The sequence below is a fragment of the Drosophila obscura genome, unplaced genomic scaffold, assembly GCF_018151105.1.
Source record: "Drosophila obscura isolate BZ-5 IFL unplaced genomic scaffold, ASM1815110v1 contig_36, whole genome shotgun sequence".
Classification (NCBI taxonomy): domain Eukaryota; kingdom Metazoa; phylum Arthropoda; class Insecta; order Diptera; family Drosophilidae; genus Drosophila; species Drosophila obscura.
Window position 1 is genome coordinate 2,447,205 of NW_024542824.1, and position 22,429 is coordinate 2,469,633.

A 22,429-nucleotide genomic window follows, 5' to 3' on the forward strand; every position below is an offset into this window, starting at 1 on the left:
AATTTTGAGTGCAAATGGTTTTTGTACCGAGGCTGGCTGCTGTGCGTGTGTGTTGTGCCAAATTAATAGCACTCATTTGTGGTTGTTGCGGGCAGAAAACTTAAAATTCAATTCACAATATTTATACACAATAATCAGTAAAAGTAATGGCAATTTAATTAAATAAACGAAAATGCTAAAAACTGGAACAGTGGAATGTAAAAGTTGGGACGACATGTGTCAGAAGAGAGCGACACTCCCCACCACCCACTGAAGCTTCAAGTTGAATATTCATATTGGTAAATTCCCCCAGGATCTCACATCTTTTCTCTCACTCTGTCTGTCTGTGTATGTATATGTGTATGTATGTATGTATGTATGTGGTTTGACACGGACCGGAAACAAGACCATTTGACATTTAGTAATTTCATAGAATTTTAGATTATTTATTGTGTCGTGTGTTCATGTTTTGGTTCCATTTTTGGTTGGCAATTGCCTCATAAATATTCATTTACGCAATTTTCAGTTTTCTATTTATTTTTTTTCTTGTTTTTTCTACCCAATTTTTGCGGTCGCGTTGCCCCCAAAAAGCAAAACAAAATGAAGTTCACTTCACTGGAAATTGATTTACACGAAATATTTGTTGGCTTCCCCATTTGCCATTTGTTGTTTTGGGCTCGAATTTCCCTCCCCCTACCCACTCCTTCTCATCAGGCGAGTGTATGACCAACAAATTGTATGCTGCTTACTTACAACACTGTTGGCCCGGCCATCATATACTCAAAATATTTAATTCAAAAACACGAACAGAGAGAGAGAGAGAGAGAGAGAGAGAGAGAGAGAGGGAGGGTAGCGAAGGGTAGGGGTGGCATGTAGGTTTATCAAAATTTTGGTGCCAGAATATTTTGTTTGTTTTCTGCATTGTGTCCACGATGCAATGAAATGGAAATCTATGCAAATGCACTTTCGCAGCATCACGACGAGAATAATTACAATGATAATGAAGAGGAATGATGTGGCTGATGTGGCTGATGTTGCTGATGTGATGATGGGGGAAACACCTCAACCAGAAACTGGGTCATATGGTGCACCTACATACATATGTATGTACATATGTTTATGCGTACAAGTAAGTGACATTTTGTTGCAACCCAAGGGACTTAAAGTACATTTACTTTTTGGCTAAAATTGGGACCGGAATATTAAATTCCCCGTTGATCTGCTCTGATGTTTAGGTAATATCAATTAAAAATATATAAAAGGAAAGATCTTTCCTCAGCTCAAGGCAAATATCCGAAATGCCATAACTTACATTCGCTCTCGTAGCCCAATTCTACTGCCAATTAAGTTGTCATATCCATCAAGAGAGAGAGAGAGAGAGAGAGGATTTAAATGGACTCATCATCGTGTATTTTGCTGCTTACATTTTGGCATTACCGGGGATTCTTTTGTTCTCGGCTCAACTGCTTTAAGCGGTTTATGGCTGGTCCATAGGTTCAATCCGTTTACTGGTAATCTTGTATCGCCTGCCCACTCATTATCCGGCGGGAGCTCATTAAATTAACTTAACTTAAAACTCGCAAACAGATTGCACGGGCTGTTGGCCTCTCAGCGAAAAATGTGCGAAAAAGCGAACAAAAAGGAAAAGTGCCCATAATGAGCGGTAAAATAATAACGGTCTATCCACATCCCCATCCATCTCTCCACTCTCCACTCCCAGCCCCCACCACCCCTTGCCACAGCGCTGGCAATATGCCAATGTTAAGTCCGAAGACTTAAATATAATCAATTAATAACTTAAAAACACACACAAAAAAAAAAAAAACCAAAGAGAATATAAAAGCGAAAAGAAGGAACCGAACAGCATGGAAGCACCTGCAGGACCATATGAGTGAGAGAGAGGGGCGGTACGAAAATGTGAATTTAAGTGAAATAAATGACTTTTACTTACTAATTAATGCCGTCGTAGCCGGCGCCGAGGCCAACGTGATCGATGCCAGCGATGCGCTTAATGTGATTAATATGCGCTGTGTGCCAAAGCGAGCGAGTCCAGCAGAGCAGTGTCGAGTCCGTCGTGTGTGTCCCGGTCACCGGTCAGCAGAAGGATATCGGATGGATGGACGGGGTTGCCATTTGTTGTTAAGTTCATTAAGGGGTCCATTGTTGAGCGGCAGCAGCAGCATCAGAGTAGTTCAGAGCAGCATCATTGTTGTTGGTGTCATCATAAGTCAGCGTTATTAAAATTTTCGCGAATTTGAAATGTGTCCACGGAGCAGCCAAAAACAAAGGGCCAATGCCATGAAAAGATATAGAAAGAGAGGAAGAGAGAGGGTGAAACATTAGACAGGTTCATTATAATACTACTTATACAAAAAGCAAGAAAGAAAAGAGAGAGGAGAGGCATTTTCTGAGGTCGAATCATTAAATACCCTGTCGGCGTTGCTCGCCTGCAAGGGTATGCCACAAACTATAAAATTTGGAGATATAGGAGCTAGGAGGAGGAGGATTATTCGTACCGAAAAGTAACTCTGGTTTGCACCTAGAGGGATGCCGTGTACTTTGCTCTGTTTAGGTCTACGTTACCCTCTGTAAGAGGGTACACAAAAAGTACATATAGCAGGCAAAAGAATGGAGGTAGTAGCAAGACAACGGAACAGGAAGTGATTACGGGACCCATTTTGATGGCCCGTCAAAAGCAATGCCCAGAAAAATCAGAATAGAAAGCGCACAGAGAGACATAAGAAACAGAAGGAAATAATGAACTAGCTGAAACAATAGACTGACAATCAGGACCGACCCCCGCAGCAGACAATGCAGACAACCGCCACGAAGAGCGGGGAGGGGGGTGCTACTGTGCTCTGATTGATTTCGCACCGATAACTCATGGAGCAGAAAAGAATAGAGGGAGGTACAGGACAGGAGAGCAAAGTATTTCCGATAACTTACCGACTGCATCGTGCACGGTCGAGTTGTCGCTGCAGGAGAGAAATTTCGAATAGAAATTGACCATCACGAGGCCGCCGTTCTTGGCCAGCGACTGCAGGATGTCGTCCTGCACGTTGCGGCTCGTGTTGCACAGCTCGTAGGCGGAGGAGTGTGAGAATATCACTGGGGCCTCGCTCACCTCCAGGGCGTCGCGCATTGTGCCCTTGGAGACGTGCGACAGGTCGACCATCATGCCCAGTCGATTCATTTCGCGTATGATTGTCTGAAACGATCACAAAGAGAGAGAGAGAGAGATATAAAATATTTGGTTGGTTTAGTTGGTTAATTTATTACTTAGTTGCTAATTAGTGTTAAGACTCCACCTTGGAGGTGCCTCTGCTTATGCTAAGGCGGTGCAAATGCCTTCAAGGATATAAAACCCAAAGCCGCATGTCATAAAACATAAGTAATGGCCCGAGGGCATCGGCAGCCAACAGCCAGCAGCCAAAGGACATCTAAAAACAGTTTCATTATGCATGAGATTTTATTTAACCTTTGACATCCGCTGCCGCTCCGGGTTCAGCCCCTCCCACCCACCGAAAGTAAATTGATATTACTGCCAGTGTCCCTGTGTGTGTGTGTGTGTGTGTGTAATTTGTATTTATGCGCGGATTTATGTGGATTCGCTGAGAGTATCTATGTGTTCCACTCCACATTAATATGGCTGTGTGTGTGTGTTTGTGGGTGGGTGGGGTTTGCTACATAATTACTAATCTGATGCAATCTCCTCATGCTCCTAAGTCCAGAGCAGCCACACAAATTATGTGAGCTAAATTTATTACACTGTAAGACATTAAACTGGGGAAATTGTGATTAAATATTCGAAGAAAGTTTCCCTTTTTCGTGGATGGATTCGATTTTAGATGTAGGAGATAAGCTCTTAAATATCGAGTATGAAAGATATTGCCACCGGCTACAATTATATTCATAATAAAACTAACTATTTGAGGCAGCAATATTCACAAATTCGAATCTTGTTAACAGTCAATTAACCAACTGTCGCTGTTATTGCTACCGTTTTCAGCGCACTGTTATTGCTCCCCTTTACAGCGCACTGTTATTGCTTCCCTTTACAGCGCACTGTTACCGCTCTCTGATGGCGCACTCTCTCCCGATCCGCACGTCGCTTAAGCGGCCTCAGCTTGTAAGCTAATATTTATTACATACATTAACCAACCCCCCCCAGGAAGAATAGCCGTAAAAATAAACAGTGAATTCCACATATTATGAGGACTTTTCATCGTTTCATTTCAACTCTATCCACTCTGCTATCCACTCTTTCCTCTCTCTTGGTTTGGCTTAATTTCAAAGCAAATTTACAGTGTATTTTATGTCCGATGCCGAGTCGCAGATAATTTTTAATTGCTGAAATATATGTACCATACCCATATATGTATGGATACATTAATGTGGATATGTATGTAAGTATGTACGTAGTAAAATACATGTATATATAACAACCGTATTGTGATGTCAACGGAGGCGTTGGCGGCATTTTGGTTCCTCTCAAATTAGCCAACAATTTGTTGTTTCTGTCGCTGTGTGTGTGTTCAATGGGGCGGTGTATGTACTTAATGGGCGTGGCATTAAAGGCGAGCGTAAACATGCACGAAGAAGGCTCAACTAATTGCAACTCCATGTGTGTGTGTGTGGAGCATAGAAAATGTGTATTAAATGCTTATTGTCGCTTAATTACGTACACAAAATGGCAAATAGAAAAGGGATAAGGTATAATGGGGCTGTGGCGGGGGAGGCACGTACCGATCGAATTTTGGGTAGGCCGACACTGAGTACTGAGCAGGGCATTAAATCTTAATTAACGGTGCACATAAGACACATGCAGAGAGAGAGAGAGAGAGACACTCATGCAAATTAGTTTTATGGTGCACGGTGCTCATTGAACTGTTTAGCGATGTCACAGGGGGCGGATTTCAGTAAATTAAAATAACACAAATTTATTGGGTGATTAATTACTTGGCATTCGAGATAAATAGCTACAGATACAAATAATTTGTCCACAATAATTATATCTACATACATACATATGTATGTATATGTACAGTCAGAGAAAAGTGCAACCAATGACTGGAATCAATGAATGATAGCACCAATTTGTATTACATTTTGGACAGTGCAGCCAGCAGGTACAATTAATCCTTTTGCTGAATGCATAACATATAAATAATTATAATCAATTCAATTGAATATGTTTATATTCTGCATTTTGTCATTCTTCTGAAACGCATTTAATTGCCATTATAATTGCGGGTTTTTCATGTTTTTTTTTTTTTGTTGTACAAATGAAAACGCTGACGCTTGAAGTTCATGAAAGGTTCAGGGATAAAACCCCTCTCAATCTCTCTGCCATTTTTTAAACCAAAAAATTTGTATGATTTTTATGTGAAAACATTTTCCTTTTCATGTCAGTTTCTGGACATTGGAGGGTCCTGTAAAAGGGACAATCGCACAAAAGGAGCGCTGACCAACAATGTGCTGTATGGCTGTGGGCTGTGCGGAATTCAACAATGACAATCAGGGATCTTTCTTTTGGGTGACAGCGGAAAAATTGCAATGAAAACTTTTCACATTTGCTCATTAATGTCAGCCAAAGCCTCAGGCATAGAGTTATTCCATTCGCTCTTTTCATTCGGATATATATTGACGGGTCCCCGGTCCTGCCCCTCGAACAATGTCCAGAGTTTGACTGACTGACAGAGGAACAAATTGTGGTTAGTAGACGTTTTGGAGGAGCGCTCGCTCTGTGTGCCCCAAAATGGTTATACATTTTTTGCCTCTTATTCTACTAAATAATTCCACACAGAGATTAGCCCCCGGGCTATGTGGAATTTATATTTGTACGAATTCTTTTTTGCCGGCAATTAAATTGAAATTGTGTTCAGCTCAAAATTTGTTGCCAAAAATATTTAATATGCAATTTGTGAATTGTGAATTGGGGGGGAACTTTCCGTATGAAAATTTGCAGTGATTTGCAGCTGCAGTGGCTATTAGTTTAAGCCAACACAAACAGCAAAAACATCAGCAGCAAAGCCGCATTTAAATTGAATTTATTTTCAAATTAATTTGAAAATTTTTCGTTCAAATCTGCGCCACAGCTCAGACCCCCAAAAAAATGTGCACAAAAAAAAAGTGTGGGGAAAAGACAAACTCTGGTGGTTCAGCGTGAAACTCATCTCTGTAAATAAATAAACTCCCAACGAAATCCGCAGCAAGTTGGCAGCCCTTTACACATGCGAGGTGTGTCTGTGTCTGTGTGTGTGTGGCATTAGGGGGCACAATGCAAAAACTCATTAAAAAGTTTAAATTGAAATAAAATAAAATGCATATTCCTGTGAGTCCTGGCTGCGGCCTCTCCCTCAAGGCAGAATGCATTTCAAAATCGAGCAGAAGAGATTAAGGCACAAAACCCAGGATCCCACTTGGCGCCCTTACTTCGCCTTTTATAATCTGCATAATTCCCTGGGAATGGCACAAATACAAAAAAACCCCAATCTGTTCTGCTGCTGCTGCTGCTGACCCAGTTATCAATTATCAATTATCGGCATGGGCATGGGCAAACAGAAGAATATTCCCAATCCAATTTGTAATTCCATTAGTGCGGCACCAACTACTGACCCACTCGCCACTAATAACATTTGATTTATATGTGTTTGGCGAATGCGTAAATGTGCTCGAACCACGGAATGCATTCAGAGCAAACAGAGCCCATTCCTAGTCCGTAGTCCCTGGAAGCAGCAGCAGCAGCAGGAGGAGGAGTCGCAGTGGCAGTGGAAAGCCGCCATGCTATGCCATCTTCTTGGGCTCTCGAGAGGTTGTTTAAATATTTGAAAATCCATTAAGCATATTGACAATGCCGATGTGTCTGTCTGTCTGTCTGCCTGCCTGTCTATTGGTATTGGTATTGGTTTGTTTGTGTTTGGATGGCATGTCTGGGTCTGGTTCTGGTTCTGGGTCGTCCTGCATCCCAGGACTCGTATTTGAATATGGCCGCCTTTGGGGCTTCCTCCCATTTTTTTTTCCCCCCTTTAGAGCGCTTCTTTTCTTTCGCCCCTGCTGAATGGATCATTAGTGCAGCTAATGGCCCAGACAATAAATGGCGGGGCCACGCCTACAATTTGAATTTGAATATGAATTGAAATGGCAGCGAGTCGAAGTCGCTGTCGAAGTCGTTCCTTGGAGCGGGAGCAGGAGGAGTAGGTGGTGGCAGATATATGTATGTATTGTATATGGGTATGGCATCCGAGGACTAACCACGAACAGACGCCGCTGGCATTTCCGGCCAAGAAGGCGGCGCCAGGGCCCAGGACATAAAACGGATTTATTAGGTCATTGCTGGTTATGCCCAAGTGGGTGGCAAGACAGAACCCAATACACGGGCTGGTGGGGGGGGGGTCGGTTAGAAATGAAAAGAAGTGGAAGACATGCGAGGGAGCTTGCCTGCCTGCCTGCCTGCCTGGGGTAAGCAAAATTTTGGGGCGTGGAGTCTCATTATTTTGGCTAATAATTTTTGCAAAATGCCAAACAACTTTCTGCTGACACTGAAAATGTTATTTTGTAAATTGAAAAGGCAACACAAAAAAAGAAAAAAAACAACAACAAGAATTGATGCATGAAAATGGCCAGGAGTTTGGTTGGTTGGTTGGTTGGATTCATTTGGTGCCAATGGACCCGAAAATCAGGCAACACAGAAATTTATTGGCCAAGCCATAAAGTTTCATTAAATGGAACGAAATTTGAAAGATGAAAAACAATTTTAAAATACTCGTAACTTACATTTAAATGGAGTACGTTTCGAGGGTTCGAGGTTTCAAATGAAACAAAAGATGCCCGAAAGGGACCACAAACCACCCCCCACCCACCGCCGCATTCCGTATGCTACGATTGGGATGCCACCCTGCGGGGGCTTTGGAGCATGATTACCAATCAAATGCCAACTGCAACCAAGCAAACTATTTACCCAAAGCTCAATTGCAGAGCATACAGCGAGAAGTTCGCTTCGGGGTACTTAAACCCCTACTTATAAGCTCTGCCTCAGCCTCTGCCCACTGTCTCTGCCCCCCCTGTCTCTGCCCCCCTGTCTCTGCCCCCTGTCTCTGCCCCTTGTCTCTGCCTTCTCTTCTTACTTCATTTTCCACGAGCTTTTTTCTTTTGCCACGCCTGAAATAGCAGAAAAATGCTTGCCTCTTTCATCAGTTGCGTGGCTCGCATTACTCGACTGACTGTCTGTCCGTCCGTCCGTCCGTTCGTTCGTCAGTCTCTCTGTCTGAGTCTATAATTGAGGCGCTTACTTAAAGGGGCAGCACGCGGAGCAGTCGGAGGGGAGTGGAGTGGAGCGAGCCAGGATGGTTAGCAATCAAAGACAGAAAAGTGGGAGACAGAGTGGGAGAACTGCAACTGAAATAACAGCCTGGGGACACTGCCAGGCCAGGCACAAGGTGGAGACAGCAGGCAGCAGAAACCAGACAGCAGAAAGCAGCAAGCAGCGTGCAGCGAGCAACGTGCAACAGCAGTCGGGAATCGAGCAAAGATAAGCATCCCAGAAGCAGCGAGCAGCAACAAAATGAGATATAGGAGAAGCGATGAGCTAAAGCAAACACAAACCCCAGTGAAAATATGCTACGAAGTAGCAGCAACAGCAACAGCCACAGCAGCCGAGCAGCAATGAGGCAGTGGCAGTGGCAGGAGTCTAATGAAAATGTTGCAATAAATTGCTTGGCAACCCAAGGTAGAAATTAATTGGATAAATATTTCAGTTATGCGCTGCCCAACATCGCCCTTTGAGAAAGTTAATTACTTGTAGTCTTTGCTTGGGAAATATTCCCTAACCCTAACCCCTAACCCTTTTACCAACACATACTCTTTGTCTCTCTCTCCCTGACTCTCTGAAATCACGCATACACCATGTGGCATAGCAGCTCTGGACAGCGGCCTGCAACTTTAGCTTTAAGTTTATTTTTTAAATTAAATTTTTGCAGCTTTTTTCCAGCTTGTTGTGTGGGCTGCACTCCACTCCCGTCAGATCTGCTGCCTGTCAGTCTGCCTGCCTGCCTGCCTGCCAAGTGGCAGCTTTCCTCTGATAAAAATCAATTTGAAACGCGGAAAAACAGACTCCAAACTCCAAACAGTTTTCCCGATGCACTTACAATAAAATATTTATCTTATCATTGGGAAAAACCCTCTTAACAATTTCTGGTCTTTTGCCAGCAAAAAATTCTCACATATCCGCCAAGCAGAAAAATTCCGAAATTTGAATTGCAAATTTGATAAGCAGCAGGAGAGCAGAAGAGCTCTGTTCATACGCCTGGTTAGGTCGCTGTCCTTGCCTTCTTTCTGTCTGACTCTGACATTTAAAAGTCAGAAACATGGCAGACGAGACATGCCACCGAAAAGCGGAATTAAATCTTCATTTTTTGGTTGAGTCTTGTGGCAGAATATATTCTGTTTGGGGAATGTGTCAACATGTCTTTTGGCTGGTATCTATTGCAAATTGATTGGGACATTGCGCATACGATGACGACGATGCGCGTTGAGCACACGTGCCACGTTATTTAATGCATTTTTCAACTAACATTGACTTCGATTAGCTTGCTGAAAAATTCATTAAAAACTTTTAGCTGCCAAGACAGCCAAGACAGCCAGCCAGCCGAGGCCAGGCCAGGCCAGGCCAGAGCAAAGCAGAGCAAAGCAGAGCCGGCAGAGTCTGGCAGGCAGGTTGAATATTTTATAAACTGTCGTTAGTGAACCCACCGCCCACTCCTTTGGCGCCTTCTGCAACCTTTTGCTCCCCGTGCAGAGCGCACAATTTGTTGCAACAGTCAAGGCAACAGCAAGCAAGCCGGAAAAAAGACGAGAAAAAATATATGTATAAGGTAAACGTGCTGCAACAAAAAATCAGTGGGATCACGGCTCCCAGGAACCCAGCTCCCGGGTCGCAGTCCGGCCAAGATTGAAGCAGAGACTGGGAAATGGATGCCCGTGTTGATGGCGACGTCTGAGCCCAGAGGGGGGCCCGGGGCCGGGGCTTCCCACAGAAGCATCAAGCAGAGTAGCTGGTGCGGGGTGCGGTGCAGGTGAGGCTGCTGCAGCATCAGCAACTAATAGACAGGGACGTGGCTGTTTGGGATCTTGGTCCAAGATGGATGACAAAATGTTTGGCCAAAGTATTTATGGTTATATTTGGCTTAGTGTGTGTGTGTTTTGTGGCAGAGAGAGAGAGAGAGAGATAAATGGAGTTGCCACGGTAGTTTTTCCAACACAGAAGCATCAAATCGGTTTGGGGTTTGAAGTTTGAACGATTTTGGATGGTGCACTTAGAAGCTTATGTAACTGGAACTTTGATGAGATCACAAGAGAAGCGTTTCACAGGAGAAGCGAAGTTTGAGCGGCTAACAGAGTTCTCCGATTCGAGTTTAACAGATAAAGTGGTGGGAATACCCCACGAATATTTATACACACGTAACTGCTTATTTTCATGTCTGTTCCTGCATGTCTGTTCATGTCTGTTCTTGTACGCTTAACACGAGAGCAATGCGGATCGTGGTAGCGCGCTGCCAGAGATCGCTAACAGTGCGCTGTTATCGTGAGCGACTACAGGCTGTTAGCTTGTGGTATTAACAGAGCTGCTGCTCTGTTACAGCGGCTGTTGAAATATAATCATTTCAGTAGAAATAGATAACCTAAACTTAATTCTATTGAGATATAACTTCAGCAGGAGTGATCTTTCTCTTTCAAGCTACATACTCTCAATATTTCTGTCCACAGCCGCCGTGCACTTTGTCAAACGTACATATGTAACTCCAGGGTATACCAAACTCCATACTTAATAATTCCGAGCCAACACATTCTGTGCCCTCCCCCAACCCGATGGCTGATTGAAAATAAGGAAATTGTTAAATGGATTTCGGCTGCTGGAGCTCCTGTAGCTGTAGCTGCTGCTGCTGGGCTGCCGGGCTGCCGGGCTGCTGCCTTCAATGCCTTTTGGGGTGAACATCAAAGGTGGGGCCAAATCTTTTCCAGCCGACTGAAATTGTGTCTTAAGCTCGACTCAACATGCATTAGCAACACGCTAACGCTAGGCCTTCAGAGTGTGAACGGGTCGGGTCATAAGGGAGGAGGCCCAGCCCAGCCCAGCCCCCCTCTGTCGAGGGAGTCGAGCCAAACAAAAGCCGCTTTTGCTGTTGAATACAGGAAAAACTGAGAGAGAAGAAATGCGAATGGCACAGCAACAAACAAACAAAAAAAGAAAGAAAAACAAAGCCGTTACACATGTGTCAAGGTAATAACGTTGCTAGGGCCTGAACCGGGAATTGCTGGTAGGATGGGGGCGGTCTTTCGGCTCATCCCCAGTCCAATGCCTATTCCCCCATTCCCATAGCTACACGAGTATCTGCTCCTCCCCGGGTGCGCCTGTCTGTCTGTCTGTCTCTCTGTCTGACTGTCTGTCTGACTGTCGACAGGTGTGCACAATTTCCAGTTGAATCTCGGCCAGCTTTGGAATGGCCCTAAACTAAAGCCTCTTCCCCACTCCACTCCACTCCACTCCGTTCCATTCCATTCCCTTAGTGTCACATTTTTAGCCCTTTCATACGTGCCCAGACAAAGGCGAAAGGGTCAACACTATTTCGGGGCATTACGAGGCGTTTCTGGTTCCACGCCCGTCGCCCGCGCCCCCTACTGTGGGGGTTTTCTGTAGTGTTTGCCGCTCTGTTGCTGCTTGGACTTGAGCTTTACTTTTGGCGCATGTTATTGGCCAGACAAAAGCTGTGTAAATAGCATTTAAATCCCAGGTATTCTCCATTTTTTTCGCCTTTGCCTTGTTTAGAGATTTCCCGGAAGAGTTTGAGCTGCAAGTTATAAATAGAAATTAAATGGAACTACTAGAGACTGGCTGATAGATTACACAGCCCGAACGAGCACGAGCACGAGCACATAATTTGAAAATTGATGCCTTAAACATGGAATACCGAATGCCAGGGATATTCCTTGCAGACAAAATATATTTCTCACATTTCTTTCAATGAATTCCAATCAAATTCGAAACTTTTTCGGTGCCAAACACCCACCCACTCGATTATGCAATAATTTCGGCTTACAGTTCGGGTCAGGCCTACCTGCCACCGACAACAATTAAAACGACACAAGGGAGAGGGACAGGGGCGGGGACAGGTGTTGGGCAGGGAAACATTTTTAATTGAAAATATTTGCCCACTTTGGCACTGCCATTGACCGCAGAGTCCTGTCAGAAAACTGCAAATTCGAGCTGCAGAATATAAATTTATACAACAACAGAATAAATGCCAAGCCGAATGTCTTTGGGGAGGAGAAAAGGACCTGATGGCCTGATGGCTGACGGGCCTTTCAGCACAGTTTATTGATTGTGCATTTAAATACTTTATTGCATTCTGCAACAAACCAAACTAAGTTTCAAATGGATGTCCAAATATTTTAGCATACATTTAGCATTCTCCTCACCCTGCCTCTCTTGCCTCTCTTGCCACCTTTCAGGTTTTCTTATGGGGCAAGGTGTCAACTTGGTTTTGTCAGCAATTTGAGTCAATAATTTGTTGCCTTCTCTCTCTCTGGATTGCCACTGTGTTCAGAGTTTAATTAAAATTCCTATTCAGTGGCCAAATGAAATTTTCATCTTCTGTTGCAGGTATTTTTATTTTTCAGTATACTTCCGCCCCTGCCCCTGCCCCACCCCCACCACTGCTGCCACTGCCCTGATCCTTCATGAACCAAACATTTTTGTCAGTTTGCTGCAATTTGCTTCTATTTGGCAAAGTAATCAAATTATGTTGCATGGAAAATTCTTGAAATTGTTTTATTGTTTGCCAAAAAAAAAATTTAAATTTTAATACGATAAATCCCCAGAATGTATATTTCATGTTCATTGAAGAATTCCAATAATGTTGCAACGTTTTTCTACAGAACAACAACAACAAAATGAAGTCAGTTTTACGATAAATTGTGGTGCAGTGTTCCACTGGTAATTATGCATACGCCATGTGGCACACAGGAAGTGGTTGTCCTGTGGCACACAGTATCCCAATAAAATGGGTGTCAATTTTTACGAATGTTGATATGTTGCATTCGATGTAAATATGGTTTGTGGCTTGCACGAAAGTGTTACAATTAAAAAGCTCATATGTAATTAAATCTGTCTACTAAGTAAACCTTCCATTGAAGATTTTCTTTGCCCAATGGGGATGGTTTTTATCCGCTCAAATCCAAGACAACCCTTTTAAACCTTTCTCATTTATAAAAATAAACACTGACAGTACTTAAGCCTTTTTAGGCACCCACTGGCTTAAATAACGAAGCATTCAGAATTCTACAGAAATCCAGAATTCGCCGTAATCATTTCCCGGAACACATAGCCCCCTTCGCTCGACGTATACACATGGATGTTATATGGAATTATATGCAGAAAATTCAACTAAAACTTTTTGCTCGCACGCGCTGGCTTTAAGGTGGGCGTGGCTTTGGCCCATTTGTAGACGTGGCAATTAATTAATGCTCATTAGTGGAGCCGAGCGAGGACCCTGACAGGATGACTGAGAGAGAGTAGCATACAGTGGGGTGGGGGGAGAGGCATACACAAAGGGGCGACGCATAAAATTTGATAAGCATTTAAGCATGTAACTCTGCACTTCCGCTTTGCTGTCTGTCTGTATGGGTGTCTCTGCATGTGTGTGTGTTTGTGGCTGATAGAGAGAGACAGATAGGCCATACGAGAGAGACAGTCAACTAATGCACAGGCTGCAATGATTTATTATTAGGTAGCTAAATTATTCACGCGTCCGTCGGGAGGATGGAGGATGGAGCAGCGGAACAGCAGCAGCAGCAGCAGCAGCATGAAGGTGGCAGGGTGGGGTGCAAATAAAGATTAATGATGGCATTGCCAGAATTTTTGCACGCCCCCGACCAACCTGTCAGGCCTGTCTATTTAACTGTCTAACCCAGCCTCAGAGTCTCTCTCTCTCTCTCTCTCTCTCTCGTTCGCTGTCTCTTGTTTTTGAAAGCTCCTTTGTGCAGATTTCCGCATCCATCGCGGAACATACTCATATTAGATTACATACAAGCATCAGCCATCAGCATCGTCATCACCCCAGCCATCGCTGCCATCATTGGGAGCGCCACTCAGTTGAGCGTGAAATTTATGCATACGTGTGTAGGGAGAGGACTAAAAATACATATATACATACACATCTATGTATATATTTAGTGCACAGTGTACAGCAGCCTTCCATCTGGTTTTCCGCAGTTGGTTTTCTGATCCACGATATGTTTCATTTACATATTTCCCCTGAAATCTACCTCTCTCTCTTCCCTCTCTCTCTTTCTCTATTTTGCTCTCTTTCGCTTCACCTTTGACGTTTTAGTCGCGGTTCATAATTCTCATTAGAGTTGAGAGGATAGGGGATAGGGGAAAGCACCGGCTGGTCCTTTGAATATTTCTAAAAATTCATTTAAAGATTTTTAAAGTGAATTCATTGATGGCGGGAGCAGCTTTGGATGCCAGCAAAGCGTAAATAAATTTCGGAATTAATATTAAAATGTATGAAAAGACGACAGCTAAAGCGAGTGCCGAGTTTTCTATGACTTCTATGCGTATAATAAATTGCATTGCTACGAGTTTAATTTATATCGATACATTTCCTTTGCATTCTGTTGCAATTTCCTTTAATTAATGCTCTATCCTTTACACTATTTGCCCCTCCTACAGCTCCTGCTGATATTTTGTGTAATTTCCAATTTGTTTGCTTAACCAGAACTTAATTTTCTTGCATTTCATTTTGTGTGTAGTGGTTTAATCACTATTCGATTCCCCATTTGACCAATTTGACCATGCAGGACACACCAAATACGTGAAGTATATTGATAGTTTGATAGTTTCCCCCTCACTGCTCACTGCTCACACAGCACACAGCACACGGGACACGGCACACGGGACACGGCACACAAGCTGCTCCATCGATATCAAACAATAACAATTATTCATTGAATATTCGAATGGGTAAACATAATTTAATATCATTTATGTTTATTACTTGTGGCCACCCCCCAGTCGGCCTTTGATTTGAATCACATGAAATAAATGTCTGGGGAGTAGGCTCCTCCACCTCCATTCTCCGATGCCTGGAATTGCATTATGCTGCAACAGCGCTGCCTACAAATACAATAAATTTCAATTAAAATCGAAAAGTGTTTTCATATCCCCCAAACCAACAAACAATAAGTGAGGCAAACATGCAAGGAAATTTAGGCCAGGACTTGGACTTGGACTTGGAGTTGGGCCTCCATCTCCATGACAGCAGCTGCCAGACCTGAGCCATGCCAGAGCTTTGTAATTTTAATTAAGTGGGAGAGATCAGGAGCAGGAGCAGGACCAAGCCAAGCCCCAGAGCTAGTCCAGAGGACTTGGACGCCTTGGAGTGGCCATTTAATATGCAGGCAGCTGGCCAGCCTGCCCGGCCCGGCCCGGCCACTCTGATGATGATGATGGATAGTGGCAACTGACAGCGGCAGGCCAGGTCAGGATTTGTGGCCAGTGTGATAAGTGCACAGAGCAAAAAGAAAGGGATATAAGTCATAACGTTACACCACAAACATTATAAATATAAAATTGGAATATTCATTCGTTTTTCTGAGTGTGTCTTAAGCGCTAAACAAGTGCTGAAAGATTCTCGCAAATCTTCTCGAATAAAGAGCTGTTAAGTAAATTTAATTAATGGCTTATGTGGGGGATGCCAAGGCAAACGGGCATATGACACCACCAACCCAAGGGAGCACCACCACTTAAAAGTATCCTTTATTATGCAGTTAATTACGAGAGCCAAGAACAGGAGTTCACAAATTTGTTGATGCATTTCAAAAATAATAAACAAAAAAAAACGCACCAGTCCTTGCTGCTGCTTGTTTTGTTGTTTCATTATAATGAGCTACCTGTCTGTCTGTCCCTCCCTTTCCAGTTGTTGAACAAATTTTGTAAAGCTTTTTACAGTATGTGCTCCCCACTCCCACAGCCCACAAATGAGAGACATTTGGTATGCAGGGTAACTCTACCCACTGCTGCGGCACTGTCGCCACTGTTTATATATTTTGTTTGCCCCTGGTTCATTATGTATTTAATTACGCTTTTGTGCATTTTACAACACTCCCCACACAGTACAACCACGCATGCTTCCAAACACTAAGCCGCAAAAAAAGTTGGACTAGTGCAGAAAAAGTTTCTAGAGCTGCAGCTGCTCCTCCACCTCCACCTCCACCTCCATATCACCCACCCACCTAAATGTCATTAACAATTTCTGCAACGCCCCAACAACTTGAAACTTTACGTGTAAAATAATCAAATTATAGTTTAATATTTAATTAAATATTTCTGAAGCTTAGTATGCAGTGCAGGTTACCTCTCCCTCATCTCTCTCTGCTTCAGTTCCCTCCCCTGCTTTATGTCTGTTACATAACAGAATGGAAGGGCAGCTGGAAAAAAAAATCCATAGGCTAGAGGCTTGAAGGAGTGTATGGGCTTAAGGGTTACCTCTTAAATAAATAAGTACATACATAGGTGAAGTAATGATAATTTAAAAATTAGGATATGGATAGAAATATGAATATATTCGCGTGATTGCAAGATCTTCAGATGGTTATACTGTAATATACAGCATCCTATTCACTTTATTTACATGCTTAACATGATTCAGCGACTTAACTTGTTTCGAACAAATAAAAATTAAAAAAATGAATACACGGTACCAATTGTTATATGAATCCACTGACTATCCCCCACACTTGTCACTGTTTTCCCCTCCCTGCAATCCGTGTATAATCACATTATGCTGCCCTCCCCCCCTTGGTTATGAATGCCATATCCCAACTCCTTCTCTCGCTCTCTCTCTCTCGCTCTGCATACCACTTCCGATTTTCCGCTTGGTAGAAAATGTTTTGTGCGGTTTGTGCATTACATAATTAGTGACTAGCGACGACTGTTTTTGTGCATATTGTGCAGGTGCAGGTGCAGCTGCAGCCGCGATTGGTATTATTCGTGGCAAATCCGGCATATGGCCATTAGGCAAATCAATAAATATTTGATTACAATTGTTGATTTACAATTATTTGGTCGCACGCAATGAATAAACAACAAATGGCCGATCAATTTGTTCGCCCAAAATCAACAAATAAATATCAAATAAAATTATTTACGGAAACGGCAATGCAAATTGATTTATTTGGCAACAAAAATTTGCAGCCCAAAAAGGGAAAATGGTTGATTATATTACTGAAATATTTAGCAGTTGTATAAACACCTTAAGCAAGGAAACTCTCAGTGGGAAAAGTGGGGGCAACTATTATGCTGGCAACTCTTTCAATTGTTTTGCCCCGCTGCCAGGCATTTCCTTTCTAAACCTCAGTGGTTGGGGGAAACATTTTAAAAGATTTATTTGTTTTCCGTTCCCTAAAGAGCTGCTTCTTTCCTTGGGCTGCGAGTATTCCCCAATGCTGCTGCCACACGCCACCACATGCCAGTCTCTCCACATGCTACAGCTCTACATGCAGCAATGCCAGATTGCATTATTGGCCTTTCTTTGAGCCATTTTGTTGTGCATGTTGGGGCCTCTCATTTTGGTTTCGTTGTTTAGCTAATTCAATTATGCACCGTCTGCTTGTGTTTGCTTTAGCTCCCACTCCACTCCATTTCTCCACTCTGCTCTACACTCAGCACACTCCTTCCAACAACAGTGGCTGCTCCTCCTTCTGCAAGAGGAATAGCAATTGCCATTGCCATTGCAGTGATGCCTATTACACACCTGTATGCACACACTTCTCGGCATTCAGTCACGCATAGGGCAGCCAGTACGCGTCCCCCCCCCTCGTACTGGGTATGCCTACGTGAGCATTGACGGGGCCAGCGAAATGAGTTTATAATATGAAGAATAATAATAATAATATGTTGGTGGCATAATGCATAAACATTTTGCCATTTATAAACGCCAGCCCCTACAGCCGAAGAGAGAGAGAGAGAGAGGAGAGTGCCAGTGCTTACAGGACATACAGGCAATGGCAATGGCAGAGGCACGTAATGGAAATGGGTTAAAAAGTGTTGGCCTTTCACACACCACCCATACAGAGCGAAGGGAACACACACACACACACACACACACACATATGCACTGCATAACTGTGTCTGGGAGAAAAGAGAAAGAAGGGCTGGGTGGGTCTGGGTCTGGGTCTGGGGGTGCAGTGCCTGGGAGGCCTTTACATTTTCCACGTGCTTGGGGTGAAAATGAGTGGCACTAATTTGATATGACATGAAATTAAATTTAAATAATTAAACGAATGCCTTTTGTGTTGTGTTGCTCGTTCCACTCGTTTCCTAGCCCACTTTTCCCCAGTTGATTTTCAATTAATTTCAAATAAGCCGCAGCTCTGGGCCATCTTTAAATGTTTATTGAAGCATTGCATGCATTAGTTATTGATGAAATATGAGCGAACTTGAACAGTAGTGGTGGAAATATATTTATAAATCCCATTGAACATTAAAGCCCAAAGTGAACCTCTGAACCGCTGGAAATCAGCTCGTTTCATTTAAATGCATTACTAAATGCATCCATCGAATGCTGCTCAAAGCTTAAATGGCGGTAATGAAAACCATTATGCGTATAATCAACCCGTGCACGGGTGCACCACCCGGGTGGTTGCTGGTTGCTGGGCGATTATTTCCCCCTGGGGGCTTAGCATACTTTTCAGCGCTCGGTGACAATAAATACGTATTTACTATGAACAGTACGAGTATGTATGTATGTAGTTATGTGGCAATACATACCACATTCCCCAGAGGACACACGCACTTCCATTTGAGTTCAACTTGGAAATAGTTAATGAAAAATTTCGAATCAAAACCAATAATTCAATGGAGAAGCAGACCCGAGAGCAAGACAATGGCAATGGGAAGTGAAGTATTGTGCTTGTCAGGCTATAGATTTAATTAATCTTTACACGACGACTTTGACATGCACACAATACAACCCTGTAGTACTGGCGGTGGCGTTGCCCCCGCTACCACTACGCTGGTCCGTACTGGGTACCCACCGAGTACCCATGGAGCGACGCGGACCACTCAAAGGTAGAAAATATTTTACATCTACAACCCACCCGTACCACCCAGCGACTAGTTCGGGGGCACGTCTCACCAGTAGTGAAAGAAACGAAAAAAACGAAACAAAGAGTAAGAGAGCCAAAATGAGCTGCGCTGCTTCTGCGGGCAGAGCGCTGCTTCGTCGTTGCTTCATGCTGGGTACGCTGATTGTTGAGACGCGCTTGTGAGTTCCAGTGAAAAGTGAACTTATCAAACAATATAAAAAAAGGTAACACAAACAACAATAATATGTACCGGCGGCTTACGAGCTTAGAGGAAACTAGCGATAAATTGTACAACTAAAACAGTGGGCGCGTGTCGTCCAGTGACGAAAAGTTGGGTCTCCCGGCGCAGGCAAGTATAAACGCTCAAACGGTTTAACGTAAGTATGTGTAAAAAATTGTATCATGTCCGTGTGAAAAACGTTCTCCACAGCGGTAAAAAATAAAACTGCTATGCCGTTGTGTTAGCCATACGTGGTGGGTGCGGCAGTCGGCGCTGAAAGTCTTAAGATTTTATGGGTTGCGGTTGCTATCGTTTGTCTACCCCATTATTATTTGTTATATATAGTGCTATACTGTAGGGCAGAGCTGGTCAGCGGAATACAACTAAGAAAGCTCAGCCAAAAAAACGCTTTTAAAAATATAAGCACAATAACAACAACAAAATAATAGTATAGTAATATAACTCATAAGGAATTAGACAAATAAATAAGTGATTGTCAACTGCACGGCTCTAATATGCCGTTCCTTACACCCCATTGGGTACCCATTCACCCCCATTGGGTACCCTTCACTACCTCCAGTGGGTACCCATTCCTCCCATTGTTGGGTACCCAAATCGTCAACCCCAGAGGTACCCATTTCACTAGTTCGGGGGTAAACGTGTGGTGTCGCTGGTCCCCATCCCAGGACATTGTGGGTAATGGATGGCCTTAGGGTGTGTCCAGTGGGTAGTGGTGGTCTGTTAGGGACGGGTCATATCACCACCACCGAACTAGTGCCCAGTACTACAGGGAAGTGTTTGAACTCACACACACACACACACACACGCACGCAGACACACACACACACGCAGTAGGAAGGCATTCCGATTGCACTTGGCTCTGTCTGTGGATGACTGACTGACAAATTGAAATGGTTTGCCCGTTTGACTAAGTGACTGACTTTGCCTCAGACTTCGTTCACTTTATATATATACATAGAATACTCCTACGCAGCAATGCATTTGCCTCTGTGTGCCTGCTGTGTGTGTGTGTGTGTGTGTGTTCAAGCACTTGCTTAATGTCTATTGTTGTACACACTCTAGTGCGTATATACATGTACATATGTAGATGTACTATAGTCAGACTGTATAGTCATGCGTGTGAGAGGTTGTCATGTCTGGACTGTGCAGCTGCCATTTGGTTTGTTGGCACTCTAGTTCACTGGCTGGGGTTTATTGTAAACAAGTGTGCTAACAACTCCGAATCCAAACCAAATCTCCAACCCAATCTCTAGATATTCAAGACAATACTCGTACACCAGAGACGCACACACACACTCTTTACTCTGGGGCAAATGTGTGGCCATTAAATAGTGATTTCGCATGTGAAGTTATTGAGCCAAGCAGTTTAGCAGCAACTAAAGAGAAAAGCTCTTAAATTATAACAGATCCATCTACGACTAGCACTCAATTAAATTCAAATGTGTAGATAAGTAGTTGAGCGTACAAACTGGGCAACCTTTTTCTCATTTTATGGCTTTAATCAATGCAAATTATTGTACCAATTTCCTAATCGACAGACCTTAAGACTTTAAGCCTGTGAAAATTTTCTGGTATTATACCCCCCCATCCTTTCCATACACCCAACCATAAAGTTCCACTTTGCTAATCCACTGTGATTCGCTTTCATAACTTTATGTGTGTGCCATAAATTTTTGGCACAGCCTCTAAATTAATTGCCACTGACTTTTTAATTAACTAAAACTTAATTGCGCTGCTCCCCCCTGTCCACTGCCCCCTGCCGCCAGCCGCCAGCCGCCGCTTTGCTGTTGTGTGGCTGTTTGGCTGTTTTTGTGTTGGCCACGCGCTGGCTTTTGTATTAATAGCTCGTAAATATAAATTTCCAGAAAAACAAAAAACTAATTGGTTTATTTGTCTGGCGTATTTGGCATAAAATTCGGTGGCAGCAACAGCAAATTTGCACGCTGCATGAGTTTTTCCCCACAATTAAAGAGGCAGAGCGAGCGAGCGAGCGAGCGAGCACAAAATACTGGAAAATCCCAGCAAAAATTCATATGAGTAATGTGGACAAAACTTTTAGTCTGTTCTATCGATTTTCGCTTTGCTTTAAATTCCTTTCCCTTTGGGTCAGCGATATATTTTTTATACAATTTTTCAATTTCATATTGCGGACTTTTCCACCGATTTTCCCCAACAGTTTTCTGCTGATGTCATTGCGAGCCACGAACTTTTACTATTATTGCCGTTCGGTTTTATTGCTGACTAAAGCAAAGTGTGCTGTCATTTATCGATTTTATAGCAACCTCCACTCCACTCCACTCCACTCCACTCCACTTATCCCCATCGTCCTGCGACTCCCCCCTCAGCGCACATCGCACCCACTCAATGGGTCGGTGCCGTGCCTTATCGCAGTGCCATATCTATATGGACAACGCGCCTCTGTTTGATTTGCACGCATTAAACTGTAATCTGGTCAAGGTTTATATGGATGGGTATTGTTGCTCATGGCTCATGGCTCATGGCCCTCTGGCTGGATCGCTTTGTCTGGATTTTGTTTTGTTTATAGTATGAGTATCTCGATTCATCTGGGGCAGTGGCAGTGGCTGCCCATCCATTTGCCAATTTCCATTACACACCAACACCAACATCACCCCACCCGCCCCCTACTTTTCGATCTCAATTTTTAATGCGCCATGGAAAACATTTTGATTGATATTTCGCATTTATGACTCAGCCGTGGAATGCCAATTTACAGTGTACATGCCAGCGAGATCTGTGTAATCTCGGATGAGAGATAGACAGTGCATGCCATGGCTGTAAGTCGAGAAAGCTCAAGAGTAAGCTCCTATAGTTAAATAAATTATGAGGCTTATGAGAGCGTATCAATTGTTATAAAGAGGTTTTAAAATAATAGAAATATATGTCGCTTCTGTCCCTATCGAGGTGTATGTATTTCTGTATCTTTGTCTGCAGTTTTCCATAAAAACGGGCAATTCTTTTCCTGCAATTGCTATATCATTTTGAAACGAACTGTACTGATTTTTATGGCCCATCCATTGGGGCATTGTTTATCTATGAAAATTC

At 43.3% G+C, this 22,429-nt stretch overlaps 1 protein-coding gene across 1 annotated transcript in view; it reads right to left on the reverse strand.

Moving 5' to 3' along the window:
* LOC111080903 (LIM domain-containing protein A) overlaps window positions 1-22,429 on the reverse strand; it is a 102,772-nt gene that overhangs the window by 1,369 nt on the left and 78,974 nt on the right. The window contains exons 11-12 of the mRNA XM_041594754.1: window positions 2,926-3,187; window positions 1,931-2,006 (exon numbers count right to left, since the gene is read on the reverse strand). Of these exons, the coding sequence (XP_041450688.1) occupies window positions 1,931-2,006; window positions 2,926-3,187 (338 nt within the window). The remainder of the gene's footprint in view (window positions 1-1,930; window positions 2,007-2,925; window positions 3,188-22,429) is intronic.